Below are 24,490 nucleotides of genomic sequence, written 5' to 3'. Positions count from 1 at the left end.
GAGGAGATTTCCTGAGATGCTTGAAAAACATGTTTTTCTTTTGTTTTGATTGCATTTATTAGTCAGATGGAAAATGGTGAGGAAAACCGAAGAGATCAGCTTTATCTGAAATTTATGAAGGATTCCTGGCTGTCAAGTTTTCTAAAAAGCAAGTATTTCTTGATACCACCTCTACTATTTTTATATATGAATATATGCGTATTTCTATCTCTTTCATGGTTCTTCACCAGTAGGAATTTTTATTGCAATACAATTTTGAAATGTTATCTTGTTCTCAGGAAAATAAACACAAATCACATGTGGGAGTGTCATGCAGCAATACATGTCACAATCAGATTGTGGGTGGATTCTGACAGCTCCTCTGGCCACGCACCAGAACACCCCAGAGTCCTGCTGCAGCTACTCAGAGCTGCGGGCTCCTTGGCACTTCCTTTTCTTGCCTCTGGCGATTACCTTCGCTTCATAGATCCCTGGCTTCCTCAAGAGTGTCCTGGGCACAAAGCAGAGCAAGCACAGTGGCAGAATCCTGTCTCTTCCCTCTAATTTCTGTGACCATTGCATCCAGTTCTGGATCAATGGTAATAAAGTCAATAAATAAAGCCAGTTATCTGATAATTTGTGCCTGAATTGCGCTGTGATAGTTGAGAACAAGTAAAATGTCCCATCTGATTATCACAAGACATCCCTATCTAAACCTGTGAACACTTCATGGTGCCTGTGAGGAATTTTAGCTGAAGGCCTTTGAAGGAGTTTCTAAATACTTCTGAGCTTAGGAAACTCCAAAGCTTGGAATAACTCCAGGTTCTTCAGTACTGGTTCACATTGCTTTCTCAGCTGTGCTCAGGTGAACATCGAGACTGGAATTCCTCCAGGACATCTCTGGAGGAATTGTTAGAGTGCAATTTATGAATCTAAAGCTAGCACAGAAATAAGAAAATAGTGAAAAGCAGTAATGGATTTGGAAACATGTTGAGTACGTTTTGTGTCATGTTGGCCCTGAGCAAGCTGATCTAGTGACTGACATCCCAGTCCATGGCAGGGGGTTGGAATGAGGTGATCTTTAAGGTCCCTTCCAACCCAAACCAGATTATGTGATATCTTTAAAATGTAAAACTGCTTTTCCCTCCCCAGCCCTGCTTCCATCAAGTCCAATACCTGTGTAGCAGTGGTAAATGGGAAAGGTGCAGGAGGCCATTCGAAACAAAAAATGTCCTGGAATCTGAGATTTAACGTTTTCCTGGTAGTCTAAGTAGTATAATAGTGAACTTTTAACCATTTTCCCAGTGTTTATTACACTTTTCTCATCAGCTGAGTCAATGTGTTTATTTTGAATATATTTGGAAAAGGTGGGACAGAAATATGCATTGCACTTCACCACTTGCTTATTATAAACAGACTAAATATCACTCAGATTATCAAAGCACTTAAAGATCAGAACAGGTCAGATATGTCAAAGAGCAGATGTTTACAGAGTATGAGAGTAAGTCAAGTCTCATGGCTTCCTCCACTGGCCATCAGCTCAAGGCACTGAGCTGAGTCCCAGCAGTGAATCTGAAATGGACATTTCCAGACTCTTTTGGAGAAACCCTTGCTGGGGTTTGTATCATCTGAATTCTGTTGCAATAGCCCATGTCTCTCATTGCACAGCACTGAAGGCACAGAGCAGTGGTTTGTGGATCATGCCAAATCGTTAAGAAGTGAGGATTTCAGTTAGGTGTAATTCAGAGAGGGAGACGGCCTTAGGCTAATTAGAGTGAAGATAACACTGTAAGGAAAAGAATCTTATCTTTAAGGAATATTCAGGCCTTGCATTAGCAGTGGCTCTGAGCAAGGGAAGAAAGCTGTATCAGTTTCTGAGCTATAAAAAGCACAGACCTTTTTCTGCTCTGCTGGATTACAGGAATCAGTAATTTCACATTTTCAACACATCACCAAAGAAAATGCCTGATCTCAGTCGTGTCACCCCATGGCAGATCAAAGGGCCCAGGATCAAAGAGATTAAAGTAGCATGCTCTCTCAAAATATTATTTCCTGTTTGAAAAACAGCAATTATATTACTGTAGAAATTCATGTAATGAGTTACTCTTCAAAATTTTTAGTAGGAAAATAAGTTCCAGTGTAAATTTAAAAAATCTCTTTTCTATATGTTTCTTTACAAGTGTTTCATTCCTGATTTTATCGACAGATTTCTTGATGTTACCTCTTTCAAAAGCTTAAACTCAAAGAGATTTGAAAGCAAACTATTAGTGACACGGCTTTTATGTCAGTCTTGAAGGTGCCTTGCCCTTTAATGATGCGTAATTAGCATCTCACAGCCGAACCAAAGGAGCTGATTCACACACGGCTTTTTTTCCTCTACGGAGGACAGGCTGTCGTGACAAGAGAGGAGTGAGCTACTTTGGAAGTAGCTCAGCTGCCTCCGTGCAGTGGAGGAGGAGAGCTGCACGTCAGGCCTCATCAGATCCACCGGGGTTATCCCGGCTCCTGCGGGATTCCAGCTCCAGGCACTAAGGGGGAATTTTCAAGGAAGTAATTCTGGGAGTTTGCATCAACTGTTAATTTGGCATCACACTGCTTCATCTGGAGGAGGTAACCCAGAGGTTATGTCAGTAGTTGAGAGTCTCAACTTTCTTTGTGCCATGAATTTGCTACCACTGGCTTTAGCCCATAATTTCACTGTTTCTTGATAGGGAAAATCGCTTATCCTCTTTCACCATTCATCATGTTCAAGGGATTTAACCATCAGAGAACTTCACAACTTCTTGCAGTGGCCCTCAACATGTGAAATACAAAGCTGTGTTTTGTGTCTGGCACAGAAATGCAAAGTGTGTATTTGTGATTGCGATATGGGTGGACACCGACCATGGTGTCCACCCATATCGCAATAATAACTGAGGAAATTAAAGCATGGAAGAAGGCCTTTGAACCTAGCCTTTGTTTGCAATTAACCTGGATTGATTTAGGAGCATTTGAATTACAGCATTAAGGATGTCGCTCTTTGCTTGTAGTCAGGCCTTAAAGAGTGCTGCAATAATAACCTTTTTAAGTATAATTTTAAAATATTGTTTGTATCCTTGAAACTATAGCTTTGGAATATATAGAAAGGAAATGTGCTTATCTCACTCCTTAACAAAACTGAGAAAAACAGCTTGAGAAAGGAAGATGGACATCATCTCAAGGATTTCCAACTTCACCAAGGGGAGCTGGACATCACTGTTGTGAGATTTATAGTCATTATAATAACAAGGGGCACCCACATCTGGGGAGCTGGACTTCACCAGATGGGATTCGTCATTGTTCTTGCGGAAACTGGACCAACATCTCGGAGGCTGCCACCACCATCTGGGGATCCTCCTTTTTGGGACGCATCCTGAGAAAAACTAAATCACAATAGTGTATAGAATTGTGATGTAAACAAGTAGAAATAGATACTGCTGAGAGAGCTTCTGAGTACCCCTATAAATACCTGTAAGCCCAAATATCGGTGTGCACTCAGAGGGAAAACTGCGTCCACTGTACCCAGCTCTGTTTTGCTCATACTTTACCATAATTAATTAATAAATTGATTGTTCCTTGAATATTGGCCTAGTCAAACTTCCTATTTATAACAAGCATAAGAAGGACCTTGAGGGGCTGGAGCGTGTCCAGAGAAGGGAACGGAGCAGTGGAAGGGTTTTGAGGCACCAGGAGTGGCAGAGGGAGCTGGGAAGGGGGCTTAGCCTGGAGAAGAGGAGGCTCACAGGAAAGCTCCTGGCTCTGCACAACTCCTGACAGGACGGGACAGCTGGGGAGGTCGGGATCTGCTCCAGGGAACAGGGACAGGAGGAGAGGGAACGGCCTCAGGCTGTGCAAGGGAAAGTCCAAGATGGGTATTAGGAAGAACTTCCTCCTGGAAGGGGTCAGTGGTGGAGTCCCCATCCTGGAAGTGTTCCAAAACAATTTATGACATCCAAGAAACATGGAAACTAGTCTGTCAGTGGATTTTCAATTTAAATAATAGTACAAATGAAAATGAAATAAGAACATGGCAGAAATTTAGTCCCGTGAAGGGCTTAAAACATTAACGCGCTACGTTTGTAGCTTGTTAACCAAACACTCAAACTCTAATTAAGTCCCAACTACTAAGAAGTCAGGAGCAAGGAAGAAAAAGTAAATGTGCTGCAAATGTGCTGCAGGAATACTGAGGTGAACACACAAAGGACCAGAACAAAATAAACGTTAATTAAAAGATAATGTCAAAGCGATAGAATGTTTTCATGGTGTAACAGTCTCCTGCTGCTAAATAAATACCAAGGTGAAGCCCAGGCATCCATCAAAACTGAATGCCAAGCCAAAGCCAGCATATTTTAAGAAAAAAGACATTTATCAGGGACCTTCATAAAGAGACATTACTCTTCCAGCAAAAAGAGTGCTTTGGGCATTTATCCCGGGATTCATAGATACTGCTCCTATTGATGGACCATTTTTCATTATATTATTGATTCAGCCGCACAACTATGTAAGAAATGCTTGTATATATTCAAGCAGGATTAATTAACTATGCTTAGAAATGGGGTTTTGACTTGAAACTCTTTTCTTGTGTGCCTTTTCCTCATTTTGCTGTACACCTAGTAGGACCTACTGGTATGAACTGTTAACTTTATTTTACAGCGAGGATCGTTATTTTCCTCTCCAAAGGTACCGTTGGTGCGGAATCGCCTTGAGGCCCTTGACGCTGCGTTTCTATAACCCCCAACATCAGACCAGCGGCTTGTCCTGCGATCTCCCGGCTCCCTTGACCAGCGCCGTCTGGGCTCTATAACACCGCCCATGGCGCAGAGCCCGTCGATCCCCCGTACGAGCCGGCGTTAGCACACTTCGGCACGGCCCCGCCCGTGTTGCCGTGCGCCCGCCCCGCGCCGGGCGGAGCCGGGGCCGTTCCTTCCCTGCGCGGCCCGGCGGAGGCGGGGATGTGAGTACGGGCATGGGGGACGGCAGCGGGGCACGGGGAGCAGGACCGGGACCGGGGACAGCGGCGGGAGGGCCCGGCCTGCGCTGCCCGGCCTCGGGGCCGCGGAGCCGCAGGGCCGGGCTGGGGCTGGGGCTGCGGCGGCGCCCGGAGCCCCCGCGGGCCCGGTCTGACACGGCCCGGCCCAGCCCCGCCCCGGCGGGAGGAGTCCCGCTGGGAACGGGGAGTCCCGCTGGGAAGGCGGTGTCCCGCCGCGAGCCCCCCGGGCTCCGGAGAAATGCCCCTGTCTGCAGCCCCCGCAGGGCCGAGGCTGCAGGCCCCGCTGTCAGAGCCGGGGCTGTCCCAGCACCTTCCGCACAGCCCGCCTCGGATGGCGGCGAGGGCCGGGGGAAGGGCCGGGCAGCCCTGGCGCGCAGGGTGGGCGGTGTGTAGGCACCGGGCCGCGGGTTCTGGGGAGAAACCTCCATTGTCCTCGTGTTTCGTTTGGTTAGCTTCTAACAGGGTTTTGAAGGGGTGTTTTTGAGCATGTTCAGGCTGGAAATAAGGGTGTTTCTGTTTGTATTGTTCACCTGACAAAAGACCCTTGTGTCTTGCACAGTATGTTGCATAGCCTTTTCCAGACTTTACATTTTGGGGAGCAGGAGAGGTCTCGGCATGACTCAGTGAGGTGGAGTTTGGGGTACGGAAGGCAACCATCAGGTGATGGAATAGGCTAAGTGTGAACACAGAACCCCATCTCAGCCTTGGTTTGACCTGCTGACCCAGGTGTGCACACAGTTGTCCACAAACAATTGGTGTGTGTGTTTGTAAACACAGAGCGTTTAATAAACATTGCTGGGTTTGTGAACGGTTTGTGAAGGAGAGCTGTGAGTGGCTCTGCTGTGTTTCCTGGTGTTGGGAAAATACAATGATTTGTAGGAGGAAGCTAACGCAAGTATTGGTTAAAGGTTACAGGTGTGACATCTGGAGTTAAGAGTGTGTCCTCTGGTTCTGTGCTCTGCAGATAAAAACCTAAGGCTTACTAGTTTGCTCAGACAGTCACAAAATAGTTTGTTGCTTTCTAGGAAAGGAGCGTAGAAATCTTTCCAAGCTTCTGTTCTTAGAAGCATCATGGTTTGTGTTTTGATACAGAATTTAAAATAGGAGTCTAGTCATGCAGGTAACGAAGGTTATGTTGTTTGCAAACTGGGTGCACCTTTAAAGGTAGAGGTGCTGATTGACACACCTGGAAAGACAAGGGGAAAGAAGCAAATCTTTCAATTCTGCTGTTGGAAATACCATGTTTAAGAACTGTAAAGTTGGTATTAGGACTAATTTGTAATTTGGGCCTTCATTGGGTTCTGGTTCAAGTGGTGACTGGTGTGTGTTTGCTTGCCAAGGCCTCACAGGACAGAGCTGTACAAGGACCCCCCGCCGGGATGCTGGCCCATTGTGTATTCCCCCGACTACAACATCACCTTCATGGGACTGGAGAAGCTGCACCCCTTTGATGCAGGGAAATGGGGGAAAGTCATCAATTTCTTGAAAGGTAAAAGCATAAAAGAAAGTGCCTCTTACCAACATTTGCACAAAACCTAAAGAAAATTACATGGTTAGTACAGGGTTGTGTTGGGCTTACCAGACCTGAATTGCATTGTGCAAGGCTTCCTATAGCCTTGTGCTTCCCTGCCTCTACACCTGGTGTAGCAGGAGCTGGGGCATTCCTGTGGCTGGTGAAACACCAGGTGTTAATGATGGTTTGCTGCAGGTGTAACTTAGTTATTCAACCTGGACTGCACACAGGGCTCCTCTGGCTGAGGGAGAAGTGCAGCTGTAGCAGTTTAGTCCATTCCTTAGGAGCCTTATCCTATTGCTCTGATGATGTTTGGAAAGAGCTCTGAGGTCCTTCTAGTACAGGCAGAGCTTCTTATGATGCTTCTAATTATTGCTGTTTAAACCATTTGTGGGATACAGGTAGAAATGCTTTAAGGAGATGCAAATGTAAGAACCAGGGGCAGGATCTTCATTTAAAGCACAAACTTCCTCATTGGGGTAAAAAAAAAAAAAAGGACTTTTTCTCTTGCCAGCTCAAAGGCTGTTGGTTGTCCCAAAGGCCTCTTGTCTTTATGTGGTCCTAATGACTCCTTCAGCTGATGATCTTTGCAGTTCAGGATTGCCCTTCCCACTGCAGGCTGACTTGTATCCTTTTAACTGAGGTCAAACAATTTTAACACTCTTAGTAGATGAGTTTTGGCTTTTTCCACTACCAACCTTAAATAATTTAGTGTTGAGTTCCACAACAGTTTTCTTAGTTAATCAGAACTTTTGCCTTCTTGTTTCTTCTGTGTAAAGCCTTTTCCTCCAGCTCTTTTGTTGTGACATGTCTATTCTCAGGTGTTTCAGGCTTTCACAGAAAATTAGTTTTCCCAATTGTTTTACTGTCCTTTGAAAGGAGGAAGAAGCCCCAGGATGCCCCAGAGCGCTTGGTTTGCTATAGCTGTGTATCAATTCCTGGCAACAGCTGACCTCCCCTGTGCCTTATCACTGAGCAGATCAGCAGTGAGCATCTTTCCAGAGCCCCTTCCTCCTGGAGGAGGAGGCTGGCAGCAGTTTGGCTCTGTTTGACACCAGTGCATGAATGAATTGTTCCTCAAGCCTCAGTCAGGAGAAACAGAAGCTTGCCAAAACAAATGTTGTCACAGGTGCTGTTCTCGTCTAACACTTCAGAGCAAAATCTCTTGCTTTTCGGAGTTGTTTTTTTTCTCCTCCAAGTTAAAATTAAAGAAGAGATACAAGCTTAGGAGGCTACAGCTGTGCAGCAATTAAATATCAAAATTTCCCTGGGAAGATCGGCAGGATTCCTTGTAATTGTTGTTTGTAGTGATCGTATGCACTCATTCTGAATTCTTGGAGTAACTTGCTCTTATAAAACAAAGTTTTAAAATAATCTTTTGGTCTCTAAAGGAAAGAATTAATATCTGCTCTTCGTTTTTTCTTGAAATTAGATTGAGGTAGGGGGTAATATAAATATCCTAATTAAGATTATTTGCTTCCATGAAAATCCAAGCCATTACTTTGTTTTGAATTTTGATTTATTACTTTATTCTTCTGTGATTTAGGGGATTAAATCCTAGTATAAACTGTAGGATTTATTAAAGCATGTTGTAATAATAGTGGCTATCTGATGTACAAGCACCAAGATTTCCCCAGTACACCAGACCCTAAACTGTGAGGAGTTGTGTGATTCCAGTGTGTGTTCATCCTCTGTCATTACCTGTCTGTCCTTTCAGTTCAGAGAAGAACTTCCCATGATCTTAGCACACTCTGAAAACTTCCGGTACACAATATTTCTCAAACACACACTACCTGAACAGCCTGCCTGTGACAGAGGGGGTGTATTTGGAAAACTTGTAAACTCTGAGCAACCTAAAGTAATAAACATGACAGAGGAAGTTGCCACACCGAGGTCTGAGCAGAGTGTTTGGAGGGGGGACATGGGGAGCTAAGTAGTGCTGTACAATGCCAATTTTTATTTCTCTCCTGTTGCAGAAGAAAAACTAATTGCAGATGACTTGATTGTGCAGGCACGGGAGGCGACTGATGAAGATCTCTTGGTTGTTCACACCCGGCGCTACCTTAATAAATTAAAGGTGCTGTACCTGCTCATATGTTTTTCCAGCAAACTGTCCAGAGTGTGTGTCAAAGGCAGTGGATGTCTTGTACAGTTGTTTTAAAATCAGCCATATACAGGTATAGAATGGTATCTGTTGATCACACTGATTACATTGTTACTGAGAATACTGAAAGAAAACCACAGAAATATTGGGCAGTTCACACTACAGAGGGGAAAGAGGATCTACAATATGAAATAGGTGGCCTGGAAGGATATTTCAGGGAAATTAAACATAGGCAGCATTAGAATGTCTGAGATGTCAGTAATGTTCTTGTTAGTGCCAGAGTTTTAGTGTTGAGCAGTGTAAGTTTTCTTGTATTCTGATAAAATACAGTTCTGCAATTGAAATTACAGTAGAAACCACTAACATGGGGGTACTTCATTGGATGTTTTCTAATGCAGGGATTGCTTTATGGGTTTTGGGGTTGTGTAATCTTGACAGAGCATGTGTGTAGGGGTTCTGTGGTCAGTCTGTTGGGGGAAAGGACTCATTTCATAGTAAGACGCTGCCTGTATCAGTGGAATATGGAGGGAGTTGAAAGATCAATGTAAGGGCATAACCAAGCACATTATCTATTGTGAAGGTTTCCAGAGCCAGCTCACACAGGACCGCAGGGGGGAGGAAGAACATTCCTTGTATATTTCTAAAGGAAAGATCCGTTTGTTTAACTTCAGTGTAACTCTACAGCGTGTGAGATTTCTGGTTCTGAATCTATCCAGTCATCAGTGGGTGGAGTTGGGTAATAGATGAGTGCAGGTGCCCATCACTTTTACTTGGCAACTCTGCTTGGAGGGCAGAAAATGGATTTGTAAGAAAAAAGAAATCTTCTATTTCATAGTTCAAAATAAGTTATTTTGAGTCACCCATGCTCTTCCACAGAGGAAGAGTCCTCAGATTGCTATTTCTGGAATGTTTTATTTTTCTGTATAAATGATCTCTTATTTGTGTGAACTTTTTCACTCTTAACTGCTTTCCTGAGTTCTCTTACGCTTCTTCATTCTGTGCTGTGAAGTTACATACAATTTCATGCATCATTAGATTCGATATTGTTGCAGCTATTCTGGATATTGAACTTTTAATTCCATAGAACCACCCACCTCTTTTTCCTGAATCACTTCTTTGAAGCTGGGTTTAATGTGCATAGCTCAGATTGGAATGCCATAATAATATTTTTAGTACCTATGGGATGGTTTCACTTGTATAACTTGTGTTTTGTGGCCAAGACCAGCCCTGGGATTAACTGGGTGTCTCCTCTCCCCTTTTTCTTGAGAGAATATTTCCTGCAAGTGTAGGAACTGGAAGCTGTTGTATTGGTTGCACCAGCAGATTCCTGCCAAGCAGCAAAGATAAAAGTGCTTAGTTGCAAAAGCAAAATAATGTCCTAGACATGAAAAAGTCCTGTAAAAGATCTTTATTGCCTTATCCAAAGTCTACTGTGGTATTTTTCTTTTAAATCCAGACAAATAAGTATAAATGGTATAGTTTTATATTAGATCAGCTGGATAGACTACAGAGTTGCTTGCCTTTTTTAGAATGCCCAGGTCTCCTAAAAGAATGGATCACTTGAGTGTTCATTTAAAATCTGAACATGAATTTGGTAGGAAATTGCCTACACTTCCAAGAGTAGGTGGTGATTGGTGTCTTAGCAGCAGCTGAAAGGCCAGCTGAGCGTTGGCAGGAGAGAAACAAAAACGTGTGCATTAGGTACTTCTGCTGCTGGAAATTAGGTCTGTGTGAGCAGGAAGGGTCTCCCCGTTTCCCTGCTGAGTCCTCACAACAAAGTCTGGCCTTTGGAATTGAGGCAATTCCCCCTCAGTTGTTCCTCTGAAGAATTTAGATCTCCAGGGTAAGGACTGGACTGTGGGTAGTTTGCTTGCAGTACTTTTCCATTTGCTGTCTTTTTCTAGTGTTACATAAAGTAGTGAATTTCTTGCATGTCAGCATTCTGACCTTTGGGAAGGAGGTAGGCAATGAGGTTAGAGCCAGTTTTTGACTGTGCTTTTCCCTTCTTATTTATGAGAAGTTCTATGGTAACAAAGGTGAGCAAACATTGAAATGCAAATGCTGAGGATAAAGCTGGTCTGGGAATTTGTTGCGGTGAATGCTGGATAACAAAACCAGCACACTGAAGAAAAAAGCATAAAACATTCCGCAGATTTTCAGTTACTAAGGGGAGAATAATTTTCCTTCACCTGTAGCTGCCTTCTTGAACCCTCAGACTTTTCTCCCAGTTGGGGATTCCCCCCCTCTGTTGGGAATTATTAATCCCAGTTCAGGCCCAGGTGTGGGCAGTGAGTGGCAGCAGGAATGGCCCCAGCTGTGACCAGCGAGCCTGGGAGCCAAAACTCCCCCCACACCTGGACTTCTGACCTCCACTTAAAAAGCTGCAGCTGCATAATTGTTGGTTTGAGTCATGGTTGCTCCCACTTCTCCCTGTTGACATTAATCTTACTTTAAACTTGGTTAAAACTTTCTGTGTGATTATCCTTTACATTTGAGGTCAAATTTATTTTTTATCCAAATGAGACCTTTTCATTTCCATTTTAGAACAACAGGATTGAATATAGTTTTTAATAATGGGTTTGTTCAAAAGCTGAAATGTCTTGCAAAGGGGCTTTATCAAGATTGACTGTACTAAAAGATAATTAAAGCACCTTGTGATGGACAGCTGATAAGATGGTAACAGAATAATGTCTTGCAAATATAAAAGTAGAGAGATTTTGAAATTAACTGTTGGGAAAATATAGATAGGCATATCATGGACAATGCCACCCCTTTGCTCACCCAGTAGTACCTGGTAATTGAAATATTGCTAACTGGAAAGTTATTTTGAGCATCAGAGGACCCTGAGATGGGGATGTGATTGCCTTTGGTTCAAATTGCTCACCTGTGCGTGCTGCCAGCTGTGAACAGCTCAGGAATGGGGCAGCCAATGCCCTCAGCCTCCTTACAGTTCCTAATGCTGCAGAAAATAGGATCTCTTCAGACTCTCAGAACGTGGTGCCAAGTCCTAATCCTCAGTGCCTCAGTGTTTCAGTACTGGTTGGACAGGTATATTCCTGCTTGTGACTTAGGCTTTGAAATATATTTAGCAGTGTTATCGCTGGTAGCAGTGTTAGTGGAAGCTCTTTGAAGTAATCAATGTGTTTGCAAAAAAAAAAAAGGCATTTGCATATTGCAAATATTTTGTGTTCTAACCTTGAAGACTTTTGAACAAAATGTTTCCTTGAAACATTTTCCAGAAGTGTTTAATATGCTAAATAAATTTTAATCAGTTCTCTATGCTAAAGTTTGTACTGTGTTCGCTTAAGTGTTTGAACTTCTTAGTTCAGTTGTCTGTTTGTTTGTGTTTGCTTTCTCCTTGGTATATCCTTTTGATTCCACACAGGAATAGATATTTTAGCTTTGAACAATATATCAAGTGTAGCTGAAGGGCATTTTAAATTCTTCCTCCCAATCTGAGGGATATTATATTTTCTGAAATGCCACCTTCTTGAAAAATTGCTGATTTAATACATTTTGATACCAAAATCTGGAAAGTGATGATTCTCATAGTTAAAAACTTGAGGATGAACTTAATTTAGAGGTCACTAATAAGAACTTGTGTGGTCACTTCCATCTAAAAATAATAAAACTCTCCCTAAGGACCTGTGAGCACCTTTTTAGTAAATAACAACTAATGAGAGACCTAAGTGTCATCATCCAACCACAATACATTAATTGGAACTCTCTTTTTCCCCTGTGCAGTGGTCATTTGTTGTGGCTACAATCACAGAAATTCCACCAGTTGCCTTTCTTCCCAATTTCCTTGTTCAGAGAAAAGTTCTGAAACCTCTACGAACCCAGACAGGAGGAACAATAATGGTAAGGTGCTCTTGATGCACTTTTATCACGTTTAAATTTGCTCATCAAACACTGTAAATCTGGCAATTGTGGTGATTCTGTAACTGAGATTGTCAGCCTTGGACAGTGCTGCTCTGCCAGATACAGCAACAGGGTTTATTTCAGCTCCCAGATGTCTAAGGTGAGTTAGGCTGGGAAATACAAAAGTTAAACCAACTCTTTTTAAGAGCTATTTAAGGATTTGAATTCTGAAAGAACTGGTTGGATTCTGGGTAAGTCTTTGGATGTGTTGGATTGTGGTGATAGGCCAGGTAACAAAAGTGCTGCCTCGTTCAGTAGGCATGAACTGGCAAAAGCAGAGATGGGGAGGAGGAGGGAGAAAGAATTTCATGTAGTTCAAGGTGCTTAAAAATATTTGGTTGTCACTCAGAGCAAGTCCTGCTGAGCAGGGAACTGCAGAGTTTCCTCTCATTTACAGCCATGCTGTCACTGCAAGATTGTCACAGGAATGAAGGCTGTGGTCTGAGAGGGAGCTTGGGAAGAGTTTAGAGCTTCCTGATGCTCTGCCTTGGATATTTCTTGACAGGAGCTCAGTGTGTGTGAAGCCTCTTTCAGCTTGGTTTCAGCTAGGCAATACTTTTCTCTACTCTGGTGATGTTTTTCACTGTGCTTGTGCTATCTTTAACTCCCAGGTGTGTGTTGGCCAGTTAGAAATGTGCTCAGGTAGAGGAGCCTCCTACCAATGGTCTGTTTTTTCTCATGGCTCCTGAAACACAGATGCCACTCCTGGGCAATTTGGGATTCATCCTGAGGCTGTGTGCTGTTATTTTTACCTTTTTTCCTTTTTTTTTCATTATGGGGAAATAGGAATGTACTTTCGGAGCAATTTTGATTCATCAGACAATAAAATTTGTACGGTACAAGTCAGAAGTGCAATTTTCTGCTATTCCTGATGGGCCTGTTTATTACAAAAATTCCTGTTGAGTTTCTCTACTTTTTAATGATATTTTAGCAATATGGGAAGATTGGGTTTTGGTGAGGAATCCCTAGGAAGTGTGATAAATTGCAGATAATGTGTTCTCCCTGGGACTTAATGGCTTTTATAGTTCAGAAACTGCAATCTTTCCCCAAGATCTAATTTGTGTAAGTTGGCATGATCATAACAGGATCATGTTTACCATGCCAGTAGTTGTCCTAGTACTGAATTAAAACCACTCAAATGTAAATATTGGTTATAAAGGTTTCATAACTGTCCAAACTTCATTTTGGATATGATGTGTAATTTTTTCTTTCCATGACTACGGACAAAAAATAATCAATTTTAAAATGTATTCTCTCCCTGTTTTTTTTTTTTTTTTTTTTTTTTGCTTGTAACTAGGAATATCTTAAAGTAATATTACTTTTAACAGACCAGTTAAGGAATGCTGCACTTAAATGTTTGTATGACTTTTCCTGGCCAAAATAATCAAGCTTTTCAGTTAAAATTCCATCATTTAAGCCTTGTGTATCTCTTTTCTGACAATACTTCCCCCTCCCTGAATGTCACTTGAGTTCAAAGGAGAGATACAGGCACAGTTTTCTTGTACTGGAGGGGAAAAGGGCAATAAGAATCTATACCCTGCATGTTCTATCCTATAAAAAGTAGTAGTAGTACCAGGACACTTCACACTGGAGCACTTGTCTGGTCCCATCCCCAGCTGGATCTGTGGTTTTTTATGTTTATCTGCGTTCCAGGATTTTGAGCTTACATTCCTCTATTAGTGCATGAACAGGAAGGACATCAGGAGCTTCTTTGTCATTTTTTATTCTTCCCAGCACTGCTCTTTCCCTTTTCCAGCTGCCAGAGAAGGGAATACAGATGAATAGTAAATAGTCTTTCAGCTCCTTATGCTGAGGGTATTTTTGTCAAGGGTTATACTCAAGGATCTGGTTCAGTGGCAAAAGATCTGAAAATTCCACGGGCCTTTTGGAATGCCAGGAGTGATTTGGGGTGGAAACAGAAATTAACTGTTGCCTCATTCATTGATGGGATTCCAACTGTAATTATTTTTTTTTTAAGGCAGGAAAGCTTGCTGTGGATAGAGGCTGGGCCATCAATGTGGGTGAGTACAAATTTAGTGATACCCTAAATAGTGTATTAAGAGCATCTGAGTGTTTTCATTTACATCTCTTTGCAAAGCCCATCAATGTTTTTAGTATCTGGCTTTTGTTTAGTTTGTAGCTTTTCACCCCTTCAACTTTTCTGTTCAGGGGGTGGTTTCCATCACTGCTCCAGTGACAAAGGGGGAGGATTTTGTGCATATGCTGACATCACACTGGCCATCAAGGTAAGAACTGCTCTTAAACCACTGCCTTCTGCTGTTTGTGCAAATGGAGGAGAAATCCAGGTGAATTCCTAAGAACTAATTTACATCCTAATAGGAGAAAATGAAGCTATTTCCAGATGGGCAGGAATGGGGATGTGGAGAGTTGTAAAGTGGAAGGGAAGAGTTGCAGGGGTCAGAACTATCAATGTAAATAGGCATTGCTGTAATTGCATTGATAATGTTGTCTTGCAAAAACCACTCCAAATCAAACCAGATGGATTTCTAATGTCTTCAGAGATAATTCTCCTGGCCTTGCAGGTGAACCTGAGCATTCCACATTGATTTCAGTGGTGACAGTCAAGACAAATGCTGAGACAAAAATCCCCTCTCTGAATCAAACTGCACCGTACAGGGCTCAGAGTGGTTCAGATTCATGAATAAAAATGTGAGTGACTCCAAAATAGTCACCAAATGGGAATGAATGCATTTGGTATTTAGCTGTTGAATGGCTGAAGTAAGAGCCTTCTGCAATTAGGGCTTATTTTTATCAAATGAGCTATGGTATATTTGTATACTAGAATATTTATGAAGTATCAGTAATAATCAAACACTAAAGAGCTGTAATGATTGCAGCACACCATGTGACATAACATCCTAATTTCTGTACATGGCAATTTGCAGAAAAGTAATCCACAGTGTTCTTTTTTCACCTACCATTAAAATACAGATTGAGAAATTATAGTGGGTGACAGTTTGTACAAAATCTTTGGATTTTACTATGTCTATATTAAAGATGGTAACTTAGCAGCAAAGTTAAGACTCAAAGAAGTTAAGACCATTTTTTTCTTCCCAGACAGAATAAGAAATTAATTCTGTCACTAAAAGTGGCTCTGAGGCATACAGTCCTTACAGAAGCTTTTCCTAAATACTGAATTTTAGGCTGTTGCAGTTGGATGCTGTCACCATCAGCTCTGTGATCCCTGGGTGGGCGTGGCCTCTTTTGTTTATCTGGTGGAAATGAAAAGGGTTTTTATTTTTAAAAAAATTACCTTTTTATGTCAAATAATAAGATGTTTACATTAAATGTGTGAGAATAATGTCTCAGTTTATTTGGTAACTGAAACACATAGATGTGCCCTATATTCAAATTCCAACAGTCATGCACTGTGCAATCTCAGAGCCTCCAGTTCAATCTGTCACCTAACTTCATCAATTTTTCCATGTTTTTCCTTGCTTTTATATCCAGTTCTTATTTGAGAGAGTACAAGGAGTGTCTAGAGCCACAATTATTGATCTGGATGCCCATCAGGTGAGTAGTTTACCTGTATGCAGTGCTGTGGATGTTTTGCTTAAAATAAAAGTGTGTGATAAATACCTTCTTTTAATACAAACATAAAGTCACAGAATACAAAGTTAATCAGAGATGATGAAAAACTCTGAAGAGTTGATTCTTCACTTATTTTATGGCCCAGAAGGCTCTTAAGCCAGTTTAATAAAATTAACCTGAGTTGCAGCTCCATCATGTGGCTGCATGACAAACCTTGCTGCTTTGCACTCCCGTGAGAAACAAGGATCTCTCCAGACACAATCCCAGCTGCTTCCCAATGCCTGGTCACTGCAGCAGCCTCTGCAGGGGAGGGATTTGACCTTCAGTGGTTAAATTTTAAACCTAGCTTCAGGCTAATGAAGTAAAGGATCCATCCCTCTTCACCTGGTGAAGTGATTTACTGTGGTACTGAGATCAAATCTCAGCTTTGGTGGGATTTGCAAAATAAATCCTGAAAGGCCAGAGATGGTATTTTTAGAAAGGCAGTTAATGCACCAAAGTGATGTCTAACCTGAGGCATTTCAGGTGATTTATTATGTGTAAAGAAACCATTTTTACACAGTTCTGTGGCACTGAGGAAGCCTCCTGGCTGCAAGTTTTTAATCTTCTCTCATTTCTCTTATGTGTCCTAAAATCACCATGATATCACACAGATTGTGCAGCAGAAAGATGTTTGGTGTTCGTGGTTCTCTTCAGCCTCTCTGTCAGGCTGTGGATTTGTTTTGTGCTACGTGGGGATGGTTTGGTTTTGAAAAACTTGAAATGTATTTTGGTTTTCAGATGTGCTGGTAGTCTCAGTGTGCACATTAAAACACCTGTTGTTTCCTTTCTTTGGGGGGTGAGAGGTGTCTGAAGTAGCTCAGCAGATCCTGTTTAGGGATGCAGATACTCTCATCTTGTGACTGTTCCAATTCTTAGTGCAGTGCTGAGTTTCACCTCTCATAAGGAAATGGTTCCCCCAGAGGCTTTCGTATTCCTAGGCTTGTGTGCATGAACTGTTTATTTGTGGACCAAAGATGCTGAAGAAATAAATAGAGTTGCCATTTGTCATCATAAAAACTGAATTACAGCAGCTGTATCTATGGAAATGTCTGTGTCTATACTTGAATTGAAATTCTAGGGAGAGGGCCTGTGGCCCTTTATGATACACTGATTTAAATAAAATTATCTTGGTGATTGCTATGGTAAAATGATTTATATATTTGTGAAAATAAGTGAGAGCCAAAAGGATAGTATTTAAATTCAGAAATGGGGAGGGGGGACTATTCCAAACCTGAGTTTCCTCTCGAGCATCCCTCTTCACATTCAGGACAATTTTTTGTAGGGAATTTCTGGTGTTAAACTGTTGGGTTGTTATTGTTTGTAATATTTCCAGGGAATACTAACCTCACCAAGGCTTGAGTTATCAGGAGAGCTGTAGTCTGCTTTATTTATTCATTAATTCTTACATAAGAATACTCAGTATTCCTGCAGCAGTTGAAAGTGACTTTTTCTTGCACGTTTGGAGGATGATAAATCTGTTTGGTGGTCACAGTTGCTTTTGTTATGCTCTTGAGGACAATTAGCTTCTGATTTTTGCTTATTTTTCTTATATGTGTAATGAGATCCATGCAAATTGCCTTCAGAGAGACAAGGATTTTATTTGTGGCAATACCTGCAGTCTTCAGACTGATCCTTTCAAGCCCCCCAAAACTGCACACCTCAAAATAATCTCCAGGACTATAAATAAGAGAATGACACAGGAGTTATGAATATTAGAACCTCTGTAATGTTAATTACTCCAGAATTTGCAGTGTATTTAATTCTGTGTTGCCATGCTAGGAATAGCTAACTGTAAATTTCCTTCAGGGAAATGGCCATGAGAGAGACTTTATGGATGATCCTCGGGTTTATATTATGGATGCATACAATAGATATATTTACCCAGGGGATGGTTTTGCTAAACGTGAGTATAACTGAAATTCATCTTCCCTGATGTACCAGACCTACTGTGTTGTTACCTAACTTCTTTATTTACTGCTAAGCTTCCTTGCAACGCTGTTACCTAGATTTCTTTTTTTTATTATTTGAAATTTCACATCATTTTCACTGCTCACTGTGATGTACCATGATAGTGTTTATGCTGTAGTGTTTTCTCTCACTTCAGGAATGACATTTTGGAGTGCAGGGTGTGGGGAGGTGTCAGTGGATATTATTGGCAGTCCATTCCAGAGCTTGGAGCAGCAAGTTGAATAATCCTTTGATTTGAAGAGAGTTGTTAGAACTTCATCTTTCCCTTACTTTACATTTATGAGAGGATTAGCTGATAGTGAGCAAAAAGGTTTCATGTTCTTTTTTTGAGAGTGAAGTTATAACATATTCAGGTGTTGCCTTGCCAGTAGAATTTGTTTGATAAGCATGAAGGAAACGACTTGCATCTGAATGTGGTACAAGGTGGGAGGCAAAGCAAGTCCTGAAACAGAACCATAGAATTTAAAGTTGGAAAGTCCCTCTGAGGTTGAGTCCAACCATTCCTCCAGCACTGCCACCAGTGACCAGGTCCCTAAATGCCACATCCCTGCTGTAAAATCCCTGCAGGGATGGGGACTTCCCTGCCATCCCCATGTTAAGAGCTGGTGCTTGATTTGGTTTGGTTGTGGTTTGCTTATCCCTGCTGTGTTGTGTCTGTTGTATCTTGTGGCCTGCCACAATTAATTAGTGGGGCTTTGATAATGGTTAAATTGGAATGCAAAAGCCCCATGTTTATTTGGTCTTTGATTCTGTTACACTGTCACTTACTACAAGCTCAATTTGTTCACTGAGTCAGGGATTGCTGGGGGAATTGTTCTGCTGTTGGATTCCTTCAGTGATGCTGTTGTTCTGAAAAACTACTTCATTTGGATTCTTGACAAGAGATAGGTGCAGTGCCTTTCACTGTTGTCTTTTGGCTAGTAAAGATACTAAGAATTTTGTGGTACTTCAGGGTTTTAAGCTAAAAAATGACCATTTAAAGCGCACCATGTCTGGAGGCAGACAAATGGCAAGCAAATATGAGGGGTTTTCCCCCAAGAAAAACATCCTTTTATTCATGTATCACATGGCAGCATTGGAGCAGATGGATTAAGACCAAAACAGAGTCAGTCCTTGTTAGCAAGTCTGAAGCACTGAGCTGCACTACCACACTGAATTCCAGCATTCCTTTTCTGCAGATGAAAGATGATGTGCACAGGGCTGGGCCAGAGGCAGTGAATATGTAGCTCCTTGCACTTTGCATAGGAATGTCTAAATAGGATTTTTGTGGCTAAGTCCCTTAAACTCTTTCCAATAGGTGACCAGGCAGAGATGGGATCCCAGGGGAAATCTCCTTGCAGAGGAGGCAGAGGCTTTAACATGAGATTTTCAATCCTTAGGGTAAACTCCAGTTGATCACTGTCTCCTTGGACTTCCTGCCTGTTTTTCCCAGGTTTTATTGCAGGAACTTCTTCAACACATTTTTTGCCCCATGGGCTTCAGTAGAGAGGGGAGAAAAGGGAGCAGCTCACCTTGTCAGTGCTAAGCCCTAAGCACATTGAGTCGCTGGGCAAAGCAGTGTGGAATTACACAGGCATAGGAGGAGAAGGAGGGATGAGGAATAGGACTGGTTCACTCAAGAGTAAGCAGGAGAGGCTGAAACTCTGAGAAATCATAAAGAAGCAAAAATCTTTGAAACTAATGTTGATGCAATATAAAATAACAGGATGAAAAAGAAAAGCTTCACTGATGCTGAAGAAAGATGAAAAGCAGAACAAAAGGAAGCAATCACAAAAGGAGTTGTCATTCTGTGCTGAGGGCATTCTTGCACACTTGATGGGGGCTGAATCCATATTTAAGATGTGAGACTCCACATCATTTAGTGTGAGGGAGAAGTCATGCCTTGGAACAGCTCTGGCATGGCTTTGATTAATTCAGTCACACATCCCTCCATAAAAGCACCCAAAATTCAGCTGCATAACCTTGGGTTTCTTTCCTTTACCTTCTCAGCCTTCATTTTCTACTTCTCTTGCTTTATTAGAAGCATTAGAAATAATTTGATTTAAATTAAGAATTGATATTTGCTCTTCTGGTAGGATTACAGTGTAAGAACATTAAATTGAAAATGCTTGGGGCAAAGCAGAATCTTGTTATACATTCATAAAGCAGTTCACATAAATTCATGATCCCTTGCTGTGAAGTTTTGAGTGTTGTGATAAAAATAAAACATCTTCATAATTTCTCAGTGATATTTATCTTGTTTTTCCCCCAGCTGTTTCCTCTGCAATAGCAGTTCAGTGTTTTCTTTGCCTTACGCTTTATTTAGGTTACTTTTAAGTTAATAATTTTCTTTATGATTTCTCTGCTGATTGGTAACTGGACTTGCAGATCAGCTGTTTTTCAATAACATTTTCCATTTGCATCTCAGATTATATTTTTTTGTCCTGCATCTAATTTTCTCTCTTCAATGGAATTTTTCAAGGTCATTGTGCTTTACATTTGCTGAGAAAACAAGCAGTTGAATAATTTTCTTTAATTCATGTTTCTGTGAAAATGCAATGTATTGAGAGAGCTTCCAGAAGTGTGATTTTTTTCACTTGCTTACCTAAATTGTGCATTTTCTTCCAAAGCAAAGCTTTGTTTATTGAGCAGTGCTTTGTTGTCCCTCAGGTGCCATAAAACGCAAGGTGGAACTGGAGTGGGGCACAGAGGACACCGAGTACCTGCAGAAGGTGCAGACCCATGTGGAGGGAGCCCTGAATGAATTCCAGCCTGACATCGTTGTTTACAATGCTGGCACTGACATTCTGGATGGGGATCCTCTGGGAGGCCTGGCCATCTCCCCCCAGGTGTGTGAGCCTGCAGCAGCACTGCCCCCAGCGCAGCCCTGTCCTGTCCCAGACACTCATTTCCCCTGCCCTTCACCCTTCTCTTCCTTCTTCCCTCTCCTGACTCTGAATATTTTTGTTCTTCTGGTGCCTGTTGCAGTACCATTCATCTTCTGTCTAAAATACACTGATTGCCAACACCCTAACAGTAACCAGAGAAATACATATATTTTCACACTTCACCTGACTTCTATTCTCCCTGCTTGGTTTGTTCTTTCTTTGGTTCTTTTTTCCCCCTCACATGACCCATTTTGCAATGTATTTCTTTTGCCACCTGCCCCCAGTGTGTATCTTACACCTAATTTCTTCTGTAGCACTCCCAGCTGTTTTAAACTGCCCTCATGGTTATAACAATTTTCTGCAGCCTGGCTGTGTATTCTCAGCAAATGAACAGTTATTTTCCTTTTCTTGATCTTTTTCTTCAGATACCAGCTTTTTCTTTAGATACCATTTACTTTCCCCAGTCTGCTACCAGACTCAAATTTTGGTTTATTCTGTAAATTTTCATAGAAGTCTTCACCTTTCTGTTTTTCTTGAAATAAGCAAAAATTTACAGTCCTCTTATTTCCTTCATGAGTTTTTGTGATTCCTTCTCTGACAGTTTGTCCATGCTATCTATCTCCTTACACATTTAGGTCTCTTTAATGACCACCAGATCAATACAGAAAAGTGCTTGTTTGATCTGTGAGCTCTCAGATTCCCCTCTTTGAGCCACCCCCTCTTGAGCCACCTCTTGGTCTGTTCAGTTCTCCTGCACTAAGGGAGAGCTGAGGGGCTTGGATTTGGTTGGGATCTTGGGGAGGAGATGGCCTGAGGTGCAAGGTGGGGTTTGGTAGAGCAGTGGCAACCAAGGGAAGTGGCAGCTTGGTCATAGGGAGATACTTTGGATTTGCCTCTAAAAAAACCCCAAATTTCTGCACTTTGATTAGGAGCAGTGTTAACTGCTAAGAAAAATGAGTTGCTGTAGCTTGCTGGGTTCTGTGCAGTCACAGAATGTGAGGATGGGGGAAGAAAGGCGAAGCAGCTTCCCTGGCCACGAGGAGGGGTGAAAGGAATTCTCTGCACAGCTGGAGGGAGCTCAAGCCTGTAGTGTCTGCTCTGAGGGCAGGGTTCTTGTCTCTGGAGTGCAGGCTTGAAATCCCAGTGCTGGAAAGGCATCGTGCCTGCACAGTCCCTCTCTTCAAAGATCCTTAGTGCAGGCTCCACTTCTGCTCCTGAAGATGTCATTTGTATTTTAAGCTCCTGCTGCAGTGTTAGTTGTGCCCAGAATGGGGCTCTCAGAGTGCTCTGAGTGATGGTTTCCTGGTTCATGCGGCTGTAAAAAAGCCTGTGGTGCATCAGCTGAGTCCCTCTTCCCTTTGTTTGGAAGTGGGAGCTGTGCCAGGCTGTTGTTTTCCACAGAAATGTGGGAATAAGCCCATGTTTTCCCCTCAGCTCCTGCAGACTCTCCCTGGGGCTGCTGGAGCAGTGAGGCTCCTGAGAGCAGGGGTTGCTTCCAGTTCTGGTGTGGGATAATAGTGATGCATCCTCTGCTGGGTCCCCAGGGCCCTACAGCTCTTTCTGTAATACTGTTGCTTCCTTTAAAGGATCTGTTTCTAATAGAATTCTTCAGTTTCCTTTGTCTTACTGTTCATTTGTTATTCCTGGTTCTTTCCCAGGGCTGTGTCAGACTGTGCAGTGAACAATATTCTTGGATGGTTTTACAAGATACTTTTTTCCTGCTACATTTGTGTTTTATTCTTTCCCTTTACCATCTGTTTGTGGTCTAATTAATGGCAGGGTGTTATTTCCTGATGTTCTTCCACTCTTCCTGTAACCAGCCTGAGCAGTGCATGTTCATTTTGAAACACTTCTGCTGCTGCTGCTTGAATTTTTTGTGTTTGTATTTGATTGCATTGTGATGCCTTTTCTCTTCATCAGCTTGCAGTTAAGTTTTGAGCTGTCCACTGTAAGCTGTTGTCAGTTGTGTTGCAAGTGTTTTGGTTTTTTTTTTTTTTTTTTTGAGGAGTTCTAATGAGTTGCATGTATCTGGAACTCTGCTTTTACAAAAGTAGATTTTAATTCTGTTCTCACTCATTCCTGAAGTATTTGTCACCCTCGTGTGCTTATTTCAAACCCAGAAGACTCACACTCTGCTCTTGCCTGGGTTCAATGACAGTCCAGCACCTCTTGGTCATCAGTCTTTGCTATTTTTCAATTCTGTACCCTTCTCTTAGTAAGAATACTTAGAATTTATTTTCTTTTTATGGATTTACCATTGCTTACATTCTGCAACTTCCCCTTCAGCCGTAGATTCTTGTAGCATTAACCACAGGCTCTTATTGCAGAAACTGGGACTGAAGATTCATCAAGTGATTGTGAATGTGTAAAACTTGATTTGAATTTTGGGCTTTTCTGTAGGATTGTGACATTTTGAAAGTTACTAAGCTTTTGACAGACGGTGCTGTGCAAGTTGAGCCCAAATTAAAGCCTTGTGAATTCAGAGAATCTTTCCTAGTCTCAATTCCTCACCTGGGAAATAGGTGTAAAATTTGCAATCACTTTAGGCTTTATGGCCTTTGAGTCAGAATTCTTGTAGGAATTTGTACTAAAAACTTTTATCTGCTGTGTTCTCTAAAACAAGCCAAGGATATTTATTTGCTGGGGGTTTTGGGGGGGTAGTGCAATTGGGTTTTTTTTAAATGATTAGGCATGCAACCAGCTAACAGGACTTCTAAATGAATTTTTAATTATTACTGTAAACTGTAAGGCTTAAACACTTAGCAAGCATCCAATACTCTAAATCCATAAACCACAGGTTAGAACTGAAGCATCATGTTGCTATCCCTCCTTTTTGCTTGTGGTGACCTTGCAGGGCATTGTGAAGAGGGATGAGGTGGTGTTCAGGGCTGCCCGGAGCCGCGGCGTCCCCGTGCTGATGCTGACATCCGGCGGGTACCAGAAGAGGACGGCGCGCATCATCGCCGACTCCATCCTCAACCTGCACAGCCTGGGGCTCCTGGGCAGGCAGCAGCCAGCCTGTGCTCTTGGGAGTCCCAGCCTGGATCAGATGGTCAGAGACTGTGCCGAGGACTTCAGCAACTTGGCACTGCAGTGACAGGTCACTGAATGTTGGTCGCATAACCCAGAGGCAATACAGAGTAACTCTAACTGCTGAATTCATCTTGAGCTAAGGCAACACATCTTTTAAAACTGAGATATGCACTCAAGGGTACTGTCTTTGTGTCTAATATTACTGTAGAAAGCTTAATTTGCTTCTCTGATTAAGGAAGTGGGGGGGTGGGTGGGTCTGTTATGTTGGAAGAACTATGCAGTTGGTATCCAAAGACTGTCCCAGACCTGTTTCAGGTGGTGCAGCATGGTCTGAGGTGGGAGGAATAGGGACTAAAGGTACTGTTTTGTGGTTTTTTTTTTTTTTAAATACTGCATTTTATTTATTGCTTTTTAAATTGAAATACTGTTATAAAACGAGTTCTGTGCAGCCTTCAGCTGTCAGTTTAACACTAAAGGGAAGTGCAATACTGTAAAAGCCAGGG

General features: G+C 42.1%; 1 protein-coding gene across 1 annotated transcript; it reads left to right on the top strand.

The window, feature by feature from the left end:
- Positions 1 to 5,375: 5,375 nt before the first annotated feature.
- Positions 5,376 to 24,165, top strand: HDAC11 (histone deacetylase 11). The gene is made up of 10 exons (XM_084214189.1): positions 5,376 to 5,713; positions 6,328 to 6,476; positions 8,477 to 8,577; positions 12,349 to 12,465; positions 14,504 to 14,546; positions 14,695 to 14,771; positions 15,997 to 16,059; positions 17,926 to 18,022; positions 20,737 to 20,915; positions 23,809 to 24,165. The coding sequence occupies exons 2-10, from the start codon at positions 6,410 to 6,412 to the stop codon at positions 24,049 to 24,051; spliced, it is 987 nt and encodes a 328-aa protein (XP_084070315.1). The 5' UTR covers positions 5,376 to 5,713; positions 6,328 to 6,409; the 3' UTR covers positions 24,052 to 24,165.
- The last annotated feature ends 325 nt before the right edge of the window (positions 24,166 to 24,490 follow it).

Source organism: Fringilla coelebs (assembly GCF_963513975.1).
Source record: "Fringilla coelebs genome assembly, chromosome: 13".
NCBI classification, from domain to species: Eukaryota; Metazoa; Chordata; class Aves; order Passeriformes; family Fringillidae; genus Fringilla; species Fringilla coelebs.
This window is presented reverse-complemented; position numbering and strand designations above follow the sequence as displayed.